Genomic DNA, 11,493 nt, shown 5'->3' with positions numbered 1-11,493 from the left:
TTCAAATTTTGCATATATCTCCCATGTTACCTGAAGGCATGGGCTGAGTTCTGTCCTCTTGGCATGTCCTTTGTCATAACCTGTTTACCTAACTTGTTCCTTCAAGAGACACACAGAAAATGATGCAATTTATAAGGTATAGGGTAATGAGAGGAAGATCAAAGAGAAACAAGTCCTGGGGGCTCCTTCAAGCTCCATCCGGCAGCCTCATAGACTAAGATGAGTGTGCCATGACATACTAGCAGAGATCTGCACTGCTACAGTGCACAATCGGAAAAGTACTGTTCTGGTGACTAGATGAATTTCTTTGTTTTGCAGGTAGATACTGAGGTTCAGAGAGGGTAAATAACCAAGCCAAGGTCACAAAATCTGAAAGTGAACTGAGTCCAAGTCCCCCGACTCCTCCAGTTTTGATTCTGTTGTGTCTACATTAGAAGACTTAAATACTTTCACATCTCTAGATCACTAGATTCAGTAGGGTCAGTTATTTGTACATGAACTGAGCAAGAGATGACAGAAAAAGAGGTATGTCCAAGGTGAAGGTCAAGAAGACAAAAATGAAAAAATATATACTACTCTGTACCAAGTCTTGGGCACTACCATGACCCTATTAGCTCAAGGTATAGGAAACTGATCATATTGAAAAAACTAATAAACCAGAAATGGGTTTTAAAAATCAAGCTTTATTATTTACCTTTTGGCACCACAGTTAACAATTCCTAGAATGGGTCACTGCAAGTCACTCAAAAGTACCAGTGAACTGCCCACTTCCCCATGACACTCAGCACAAAGGAAGAGATCCATGGCCACAGCCTCTGAGGTATAAAAGACAGTGAAGCCTTCCATAAAATAAATCTCAACTCTTAACTTAAAGAGTCAAGCCCTGCATTTTTGCAGTGGCTTTAGTCAGGTGAATTTACCATCCTATAATCACAACATGTGAAAAGTTAAAATGCAGTTCTCAATTTCTCCCTAACACCTTTATCTGATCGCTTACGGATGCTCGGCTCATGTATACTGTTGGAAAAAAAAAAAAGCACCAACCTTGGGTCATACATTTCTAGCTATTCAGGGGTCAAATTCCAAATTAAGAGGATAAACTGAGCCATCCATGATGTCATTTGGGACTCAGTCCACGTCTACATTGAACTTTTCCTGAAGATTTATAACTACTCCATAATCTAAGTAAGGCAAACAACCATAACCTAGACATAAATATAAGGATTTGGGTTTCAACTATTAAACGACACCTTAAAGGGAATCTCATGAATGTTTGTAGTTTTTGGCAATTCATTTGAATAGGGGTTAGGGGTGAACAGTGAAAGTGGTGGGCTCATTTCAGCTCAGAGTTAAATGGTTGAGGTGTCACTTTCTGAAAAAGACTAGAGACAAAGAAAATAAAGGTTGAGATCAAATGTTAAAAACCTCTTCTCAATTTTCACAGAAATGGGGAAGACCAATTCCATTTACTCCATCATGTGAACCCCTAGAGAAGCTACTAAGGGACCTCCAAGATTTTGTGACCCATGAAAATCTCTTTCCTAGCCAAACAGTACAAATATATGAAAATACATATTGTCAGGCTTCTAAATCAGACATGACTTCTCAAAACAGCTGTCTTCAGTTGCTTTATTATTTTCTCCTTGCAATTGCCTCCAGTGGGTAACACAGATGACATTAGGAGCGCCAGAAGGAAGATGTCAGGAAGCCCTTGGGGATGGGAATTTCTTTGCGCTGCAAACATTTCTGGTTAGGGAAAGATGAAGAAAACAATGATTTTATGATAGTACTGCTTCTTCCACTTAACAGTTGGAGGAAACTTTGAGGGGCACCAAGTTTAAGTCCTATAGAGTAGTGGATAATAAGGAATAAGCCAGTAAGACTGGTGGTTCTAAATCACACTGAAGTTTCTGCATGAATTGCTGCAGAGAATGAATGAAATGCTGTTAGTATGTCTGTTCTAACCCTTTTGTCCCCAGAGCCTGGTTTCATCTTTCACTATCACTATTTTCCCAACTGGGCTACCAGAAATTGGAAGTCAGTGGACTGTCTCAGCAGACCTATTACAGTGTTCTAAATCATTTGTCAAAATTAACCTCTTAAATCTATTTGGCACTTGGAAATAGGAGAGAAATCTAACTCAAAGTACATTCTGTTCTCATGGAGAAAGTGACCACACTTAGCAGTTCTCCAGTTTGAGAAAAGCACCTTGGCCGATATGCAAAAAATCTATTGGTAAGTGAACATTAAAGATACTTTATTAATCTCTTAAGGCAGCTTCCCCCTAGGAGTATAGAAAATGATAGTAGGAAGAAAATGAAAAGACAACCCAAATCCAAAGGTTAAGGAAGAATTACAGACAAAGTCAAAGAGTTCAGAAAAACCAAGAGGAAAAGATTACAATGAAAGAGTCTGGAGGACTGACACTTGCCAGATAGAGGTGTATTCCAGGTCATCCACAGTTTGGGAAGTGTTTGGTCTAAGGGCATTTTACCTCTAAGAACTGCTTGAGGCGAATGAAGGAACCCATTTGTCCTGAGCTTGTGATGGCTTCAATTCTGCAGGGAGAGAAAGCAAATAAATCAATCATACCTACAATATACACCTATCTTCTGAAGAAGAGTTAGGTTCATTGTTGGATTGAAGTGGTATATCAAATGACTCTCAGAGATGTCTTCTAGACTAAAGATGTTGCTTTTCCAAATGATCCCCAACCTTCTTTTCAAACAAGGGGATAAAGGAAAAGTGAGTTTCAAACAAGGGGATAAAGAAAAAGTGAGCACTTTCCCTTTCCAAGGTTTTTTTGATCAGGTTGGAAAGGTTTTGCCAAGGCCTCCCCGCCCACCACCACCACCACTTGAAATGCCAATGAAAGGAGAGAAAGAGAAAGGCATGCAGAGGTTAATGCCAAACTAGAGTCCAGTAAACTTGATAAATCTATTTCTACAACTGATTTGTTGAGGGGACTTGTCTCCTTGGTTTAATTCACATTTACCATTCTAGATCATTACGTGAGGAATTTGTAAAAGAGTAGGGAGTTAAAAAATGCCAGATATCCTACTCCAAGGCCTTTTTAAATTTTTTTATTAATTAAAAAAAATTAACAAACAAAACATTTAGAAATCATTGCATTCTACATATATAATCAGTAATTCTTAGTATCATCACATAGTTGCATATTCATCATTTCTTAGTACATTTGCATCAATTTAGAAAAAGAAATAAAAAGACAATGGAAAAAGAAATAAAATGATAATAGAGAAAAAAAAAAAAAACTATACGTACCATACCCCTTACCCCTCGCTTTCATTTACCACTATTTCAAACTGAATTTATTTTAACATTTGTTCCCCCTATTATTTATTTTTATTCCATATGTTCTACTCTTCTGTTGTTATAGTAGCTAAAAGGAGCATCAGACATAAGGTTTTCACATTCACAGAGTCTCATTGTGAAAGCTATATCATTGTTCAATCATCATCAAGAAACATGGCTACTGGAACACAGCACTACATTTTCAGGCAATTCCCTCCAGCCTCTCCACTACATCTTGAACAAGGTGATATCTACTTAATGCGTAAGAATAACCTCCAGGATAACCTCTCCACTCTGTTTGGAATCTCTCAGCCATTGACACTTTGTTTCATTTTACTCTTCCCCCTTTCCGTGGAGAAGGTTCTCTTAGTCTCTTGATGTTAATTCTCAGCTCATTCTAGGGTTTTTCTCAGTCCTTTGATGTCGAAGGCCTTCTTAATGAATTTTTTTTGTTTGTTTAGCCAACAATATTTAAGAATTCAAAAGCATTTATTCAAATATCGAAGAGGAAGAGGAAGACAACTAGGAAGATATCATACTTAACATAGATGTTTTTGACCTGAATCAAAAATGGCAAGTAACAGTACCCAAGGTAACTGATTTTTGGGTCATGAGTTTTGCATCATGAGTTCTGCCTCTCCTGTTGTCTGCTCAATGAGCCTTATACCTGGGGAAGTAGTCCTCTTTGATGAGAAGTATCATCTTCCAGAACTGGACCTGGTACTGTTTCATGAGGGCATTCCCACACACCTAGAGGGAAAGATAGGCATTTTGCAGAGAATGAAAATTCACAATTACAGGGGAGATGCACAAAGCACTATCAGCCCTGTGACGGTTACTACTATCAAGAGTATCTGCCACCTCTTTCTCCAGCCAACACAACAAGCAAACTCATCATCCTCCCCCTGTCTACGTGGGACATGACTCCCAGGGGTGTGGACCTTCCTGGCAACGTGGGACCTAGAATGAGCTAAGACTCAACATCAAAGGATTGAGAAAACCTTCTCGACCAAAAGGGGGAAAAGTGAAATGAGACAAAGTGTCAATGGCTGAGAGATTCCAAACAGAGTCAAGAAGTTATCCTGGAGGTTATTCTTATGCATTAAGTAGATATCACCTTGTTATTCAAGATGTAATGGAGAGGCTGGAGGGAACTGCCTGAAAATGTAGAGCTGTGTTCCAGTAGTCATGTTTCTTGATGATGACTGAATAATGATATAGCTTTACAATGTGCCTGTGTGATTGTGAGAACCTTGTGTTTGATGCTCCTTTTATCTACTTTGTCAACAGGCAAGTAGAACATATGGAATAAAAATAAATAATAGGGGAAACAAATGTTAAAATAAATTTAGTTTGAAACGCTAGTGATCAATGAAAGGGAGGTGAAAGACGTATGGTATGTATAAATTTTTTTTCTGTTTTCATTTTATTTCTTTTTCTGAATAGATGCAAATGTTCCAAGAAATGATCATGATGATGAATATGCAACTATGTGATGATATTGTGAATTACTGATTATGTATGTAGAACGTAATGATCAAAATAGGAATGTTTGCATTTGCTTTGTGTTTTTTGGTATTTAAAAAATTTTTAAAAATTAAAAAAAAGAGTATCTGCCACAATGCCACTTAACTAGCTAGCTAATTAAGGGATTTAAAAGGGAAAATCCAACTCTCTTCTAAAGTACTTCCCTTTATGTAACAATACCTCCCTTCACCCAGCCCGCCAGATAGCCAGGTGTTTCAGAAATTAGAAGCAAATTAAGTTAGCTATTTCTATTTTACTCTACTGAATGGAAGCCTTTCTAAAGGTCTGACATACCTCCCAATCTTTTTTCCCCGCTATTCCATATTCCTTCACTGATCACCAGCATCTCAAACCAAACTTATTCTAACATTTGTTCCCCCTATTATTTATCCCCATTCCATATGTTCTACTCGTCTGTTGACAAGGTAGATAAAAGGAGCATCAGACACAAGGTTTCCACAATCACACAGTTACATTGTGAAAGCTATATCATTATAAAATCATCTTCAAGAAACATGGCTACTGGAACACAGCTCTACATTTTCAGGGAGTTCCCTCCAGCCCCTCCACTACATCTTGACTAGCAAGGTGTTATCTATTTAATGTGTAAGAATAACCTCCAGGATAACCTCTCGACTCTGTTTGGAATCTCTCAGCCATTGACATGTATTTTGTCTCATTTCACTCTTTCCCCTTCTGGTAGAGAAGGTTTTCTCAATCCCCTGATGCTGAGTCTCAGCTCATTCTAGGGGTCTTCTCAATCCCTTGATGCTGAGTCTCAGCTCATTCCAGGATTTCTGTCCCACGTTGCCAGGAAGGTCCACACCCCTGGGAGTCATGTCCCACGTAGACAATACCTCCCAATCTTAGTAAGCAGAATATACAAAACACTACTTGTCTTCTCAAATGATTCAGGATCACTAATAATGTGTTATGTCATGTACTTCTTTCCACACAAATCCCTACCCTCACCCAATGTGGTAGCCCTCCATAAACAGACAGGATTGTATAGGGCATTCAGGACAGGGGAGATGACTGACCCAACCTGGCTAATCATATCTTCTCTCTTGGGTATTAAGAATTAGAATAGTGTGATCCTAGTCAGTTAGGTGACTACTCTGAGGCTGAGAGTGAAATAGCCCAAGGTGGCTACCTTTTTCACTGTGTATGGAAAAGCAGAGAAAAGCAGCCTATAGAGCAAGAAAAAAGCAACTTGCAGGGAGATAAGATATGAATGACCATGTCGCCCCAGAGAGAGACATAGATGTCTTGGTGCCAGTTGACATTCCAGTTCCTGGTTCTAGTCCCTCTTAAGATTTCAAGTGTACCTGTCTTTGGGCCAGAGAGACACTTTTATAACTTGAAAGCAAATCCCCTTTTCTACTTGTGCTAGGATATACAGTTTTCTGTTCTCTGCCATGAAAAGACATTCATATAGAAAAGGGAGGACACTGAGAAGAAAAAGAAAAACTAGGTTTGTCTTAGAGTAAGTGAAAATTTTGACTCTGGATCCTTATGCATCTATTTCTATATTGCTCCCCCATTCATGTCAGTGGCCTAAGGCTATCTAAACCATTGGCTTTTTCTTTTTTAATTTTTATTAATAAAACCATTCAACATACAATATGAACACTCTATTTTTTCATCTCATAGTTGTATATTCAACATCATGATCATTTCTTAAAAATTTGCATGAATTCAGAAAAAAAATAAAAAGAAAAGAGAAAAAAAATCATACAAACCATACCCCTTACCCCTCCCTTACTAGCATTTCAATCTACTAAATTTATATTAACACTTGCTTCCTTTATTATTTATTTATTTTTAATCCATATGTTTTACTCATCTGTCAATAAGGTAGATAAAAGAAGCATCAGACACAAGGTTTTCACAATCACACAGTTAAAATGCAGAAGCTATATCATTATACAATCATCTTCAAGAAACATGGCTACTGGAACACAGCTCTACATTTTCAGGCAGTTCCTCCAGCCTCTCTGTTACACCTTAACTAAAAAGGTGATATCTACTTAATGCATAAGAATAACCACCAGGATAACCTCTTGACTCTGTTTGGAATCTCTCAGCCATTGACACTTTGTTTTGTCTCATTTTGCTCTTCCCCCTTTTGGTTGAGAAGGTTTTCTCAAAACCTTGGTGCTGAGTCCAAGCTCATTCTAGGTTCTGTCCCATGTTGTCAGGAAAGTCCACACCCCTGGGAGTCATGTCCCACGTAGAGAGGGGGAGGGCAGTGAGTTTGCTTGTCATGTTGGCTGAGAAAGAGAGGCCATATTTGAGCAACAGAAGAGGTTCTCTTGGGGTGACTCTTAGGCCTAATTTTAAGTAGGGTTAGCCTATCCATTGAGGAGTTAAGTTTCATATGAACACATCCCAAGATTGAGGGCTCAGTCTATTGCTTTGGTTGTCCCCACTGCTGGTGGGAATATCAAGAATCCTCCACTTGGGGAAGGTGAATTTTCCCCTTTTCTCACCATTCCCCCAAGGGGACTTTGCAAATACTATTTTATTCACTGTTCAAATCCTTCCAGGATTTATAGAGACATCACGCTGGACAAACCTACAAAATCTCATGCCCTACTCAGGGTTCCATGTACTTATGGTGTTCAATTAAGCTGTCCACATAAATTATATTAGGAAATGAACTAGTCAAGATATAAATTTTGTACCAAATAAACATTTTTTGCTTTAGTCTCACACGTAAGTTAAAGTTTTAAAATATTAATTACCATCTATTTCAACACCCTGCATTATTGACATTCCTTTGTTCTTCCTCATGCAAAACATTTTAAAATTTGTACATTTAGTCACTATCATTATACACTCTGGGCATTCCTAGATTATACCATCTCAATCTTTACAGTATATCTTTCCTTCTGATTTCATTTATGCATTGGCTTTTTCTTGTGTGATTATTACATTACATACCTCTAAAAAGTCAAAGAGGAGGGTGGCTGTCACATCTGACAAGGGCTCCATATTTAAGATCTGTGCTAACCAGCGCCAGCCATGATTTAAGCCATGAGGGTGAACCTGGTAAGAGAAGCTTGGTCATAATCTGAACTTTTCCACTGCCATCATACAGCCATTACCAATTGGATGTGAACTCCCAGATATTTTTACCCAAGTATGTGCCACAGATCAGAAACAACGCAAGCTAAGTGAATTCTGTTTTTAAACGTTTTATTTTGATTCCCACATATTCTTTATAGGACCCCCTCAATACACATGTATGTGTCAGGGATTATGACATATATTTTATTTATCAATCTTGGTACCTTTAGCACAGAACCTGGGGCATAGCAGGTGCACAATAAAAACTTCCTGGCTTCAATCAATTTATATTTCTTTTTCTTCAGATCTCTAAGTCCATTAACTTCTCAATCTCTCTATTCTCTATTCCTTGAGAGAAGAACTGGCCTGGCAGATCAAAGCCAGGTCACACCCAGTCACAGCTTTGCCATTAAAAGTATCACTATAGCTTTCTATGTCTCATGTGTACTTCTGTGGAGTAAAGTATGTGAACCTGATGGTCTTTAAGGCCCCATCTAGCTCCAACAGGCCAATTTATTGCTAATAAGATCTTCTAGCATTAATGATTGATGTAAAATATATTCTTCTCTGGTAGACTCTGTTATAAACCTCATCTGAGTCAGCCCTTGAACAAGTGGCTCTGATAATCCAAAACAGTTTTCTAATATTCAACATCAACTTCTCTAAAGAAATACCTATGAAGCAGAAATATACTTTACCTTTCCATTTAAAAAGATTGACGTCTCTGAGAGGAGATCAGTATTTCCCATGGATGGAGTATACTAATTTGGACCATGGTTCAACCTCTCGTTAACAGTGTAAGCCTTTTCTACCTACCTCCTGTCGGTATCCATAGGGCCACCGGAGCTGAATGATGGCAGCATAGAGACGGATCATCCCAGACATGCGTTTTAGAAAGTTGTCTTGTTGCTCCACTTTGGAATCCTTTACTTGGTAGCCAAGCATTCTATATGGGAAGAAAAAATGCAATATGATAAGGCCAAAGTGAGAATGACAAATCAGAGACTGCTTTTTATGGCTAAAAGAAGCAGCAGCATATCATTATTCTACTTAGATTATTAACACATTACTACATATTATTACATTTCTAGTATACTTTATTTACAAAGCACTCATATTCATTATCTAATTTGTGCTTCATATAGACCCTGTGTGGTAAACTGCATGAAAATCATTACCCCCATTTATAAATAAGGAACTTGATGCTCAAATAAGCTAAATGATCTACCTGTTTTTGCAAAGCTATTAAATGAAGGATCAAGGATAAAATTCCAAGAGCCTTGGATTCTAGATCAGTAACTTTCCACTACATTATGTTGATTACTGTTACCTAAATCCACAAATCCCTAAAGCTGTCTGGTCTGCATGAAAGTCATTATACTCTCTAATTGAACATTCAAGGTACATAAGAGGAGCTATGAGAAGGAGGTAAAAAGAACCCCAATTCTATTTAAATTTCTAGGGACAGTAAGGACAATTCTACCTCTGATAGTCTTCCAAGGTCATTCCCTCCTTGAAAGCTGGATAGAAAGGAACAGAATAAGGGCACTTTTTATGTAGGTGAGCAAGTATAAGGTCCCCCACTCTGGGATGGAGTTCCCAGATCCCAGATGCCACTACTGCGATGGGGAATGCTGCTTCGTGATGAGAGGCCACTTCCTCCTCTCCTTGTTTCTGGGAACAAAGAGATGGGTACAATTAAGTCAATACCGGAGAAAGGCTTAAACAGTGTGTGCCAGCCTCTTCTTCCCATACCTCTGGCAACAAGGTCTCTCACCACAAATTTCTCTGCCAGTTTGTACTGAACAAAGTCCAGTCCCTGTGGGTTAAGTGTGACAGACACAGTGCGCCCACCAGATTGAACAGGTTTTCCAGAAAGCAGGCTATGGATCTTGTCAAAGATCTCCTTCAGCTTGGAGCCTGGGTAAAAGACAAATGAGTTAAAGACAAATGAGTAAAAGACAAAATGAGTTAAAAGATACAAATAGCAGATCAATCTCCTTTTCATCACTGTTATAACAAGGTATCTATACAAATCCAGCCATGCAGCCACATAGTTCAGGGCCTAAGACCAAAAACCACTGATGCAGAAAAATATATGACAATCAACTACATGTTGTTGGGAATGTAGAAGTACATAATTTTAAAGAAATGTATAACCTATATAGGAATGAATTAATTCTGAAGATGACAAATGAAATAAAGAGATAAACAGTGTAGAAATACATATTAAATTGTGTGTTATCAATCCCAAAGAATGGCATGCATCTCTAATAGAAACCTTCCAGAGGATCTTCCAGTTTGTGCCAGTTTGAAAGGATTATGTGCCCCAGAAAAGCCATGTTTTAATCCATCTTGTGAAGGCAGCCTTTTCTTTAATCCCCACTCAGTACTGTAGGTTGGAAACTTGATTAGACATACCCAATTGTGGGTATTAACCTTGGATTAGAGGGAGATATGACTCTACCTATTCCAGGTGGGTCTTGATTAGTTTACTGGAATTCTTTAAAAGAGGAAAGCTTTAGAGCCACAAGAGCCACGAGAGCCCATGCAGCCAGAGACCCTTGGAGAAGAAAAAAGAAAATGCTGCCTGGGGAGCTTCGTGAGACAAGAAACCTGGAGAAAAAGCTGGCAGACATCACCAGGTTCACCATGTACCTTTCCAGTTAAGAGAGAAATCCTGAATGTCATAGGCCTTGTGGAACCAAGGGATCTTTTCCCGGATGCCTTGGATTGGACATTTCTGTAGCCTTGCTTTAATTTGGACATTCTCACAGCCTTACAACTATAAACTTGCAACTATTAAATTCCCTTCTATAAAGCCGTTCCATTTCTGGTGTATTGTATTCCGGCAGCTTGCAAACTAGAACACCAGGTAACAATTATTCCCTCGCCCCTTCCCTGGTACTTGCCTTCCTCCATCCTCAAAGACACGAGTGATTTCCTAATAGCTAATATGTGTTCTACAAGATCCTTTGTGCCCCACTTCCACACTGGCCACAGTTAGATTAGAAGTAGTCAAGCTAAGCCAATCAATCAGTTGACTGAGCACCATTTCCTTGAAGAGGCTGGCCCTTCAATATGCACACTCTTGAGCAGTGGAGCAGCCATTATGTGCCTGCCATGTGGACCAAGAGCAGTCCACATAAAATAACAATGGAAACACACAGAGGGAATAAGAGGTGAAAGAGGAAAAGGGTTCTAAATTTTCTACTCCCCAAGACCTGGTCCATTCCTAACTCTGTGTTTTGTGAAACAGCCCTTTCTCTTTAGGATAAATGCCTTTTTAAAATTTAAGTAGACTTGAATTAGTTTCTATTACCTACAAACAAGTTTATAGTTAATATACCATCTCCAGTTTAGAAACACTCTCGCAAGTGCCTTATAACTTCAAGAAATGTTAGAAATATCCTCCCAAACCACCAATTCAGTACAATTGGGAAAAAAAAAAAAAAAGAAAAAGCCAGCTATATTTCTTAGGAAGTAAGAAGAGCAGGAAGGAACCAAGAATTGAATAATTAGATTCCACAGAAACTCCAAGAAGGTTAAGAATTCCAGAAAAAAGGAAACAGAGACCCA

General features: G+C 38.6%; 1 protein-coding gene across 3 annotated transcripts in view; it reads right to left on the bottom strand.

The window, feature by feature from the left end:
- Positions 1-663: 663 nt before the first annotated feature.
- Positions 664-11,493, bottom strand: part of GLE1 (GLE1 RNA export mediator) — an 84,517-nt gene continuing 73,687 nt past the window's right edge. For 2 of the 3 annotated variants that reach the window (XM_077146463.1, XM_077146476.1), the window contains exons 10-16: positions 9,692-9,834; positions 9,398-9,588; positions 8,731-8,860; positions 7,789-7,893; positions 3,983-4,065; positions 2,495-2,558; positions 664-1,746 (exon numbers count right to left, since the gene is read on the bottom strand). In XM_077146463.1, coding sequence (XP_077002578.1) covers positions 1,678-1,746; positions 2,495-2,558; positions 3,983-4,065; positions 7,789-7,893; positions 8,731-8,860; positions 9,398-9,588; positions 9,692-9,834 — 785 coding nt within the window. In that variant the 3' untranslated portion in view covers positions 664-1,677. Of the gene's footprint in view, positions 1,750-2,434; positions 2,559-3,982; positions 4,066-7,788; positions 7,894-8,730; positions 8,861-9,397; positions 9,589-9,691; positions 9,835-11,493 lie in introns of all 3 variants that reach the window. The other variant, XM_077146468.1, reaches the window with a different exon arrangement.

The sequence above is a fragment of the Tamandua tetradactyla genome, chromosome 2, assembly GCF_023851605.1.
Source record: "Tamandua tetradactyla isolate mTamTet1 chromosome 2, mTamTet1.pri, whole genome shotgun sequence".
Classification (NCBI taxonomy): Eukaryota; Metazoa; Chordata; class Mammalia; order Pilosa; family Myrmecophagidae; genus Tamandua; species Tamandua tetradactyla.
This window is presented reverse-complemented; position numbering and strand designations above follow the sequence as displayed.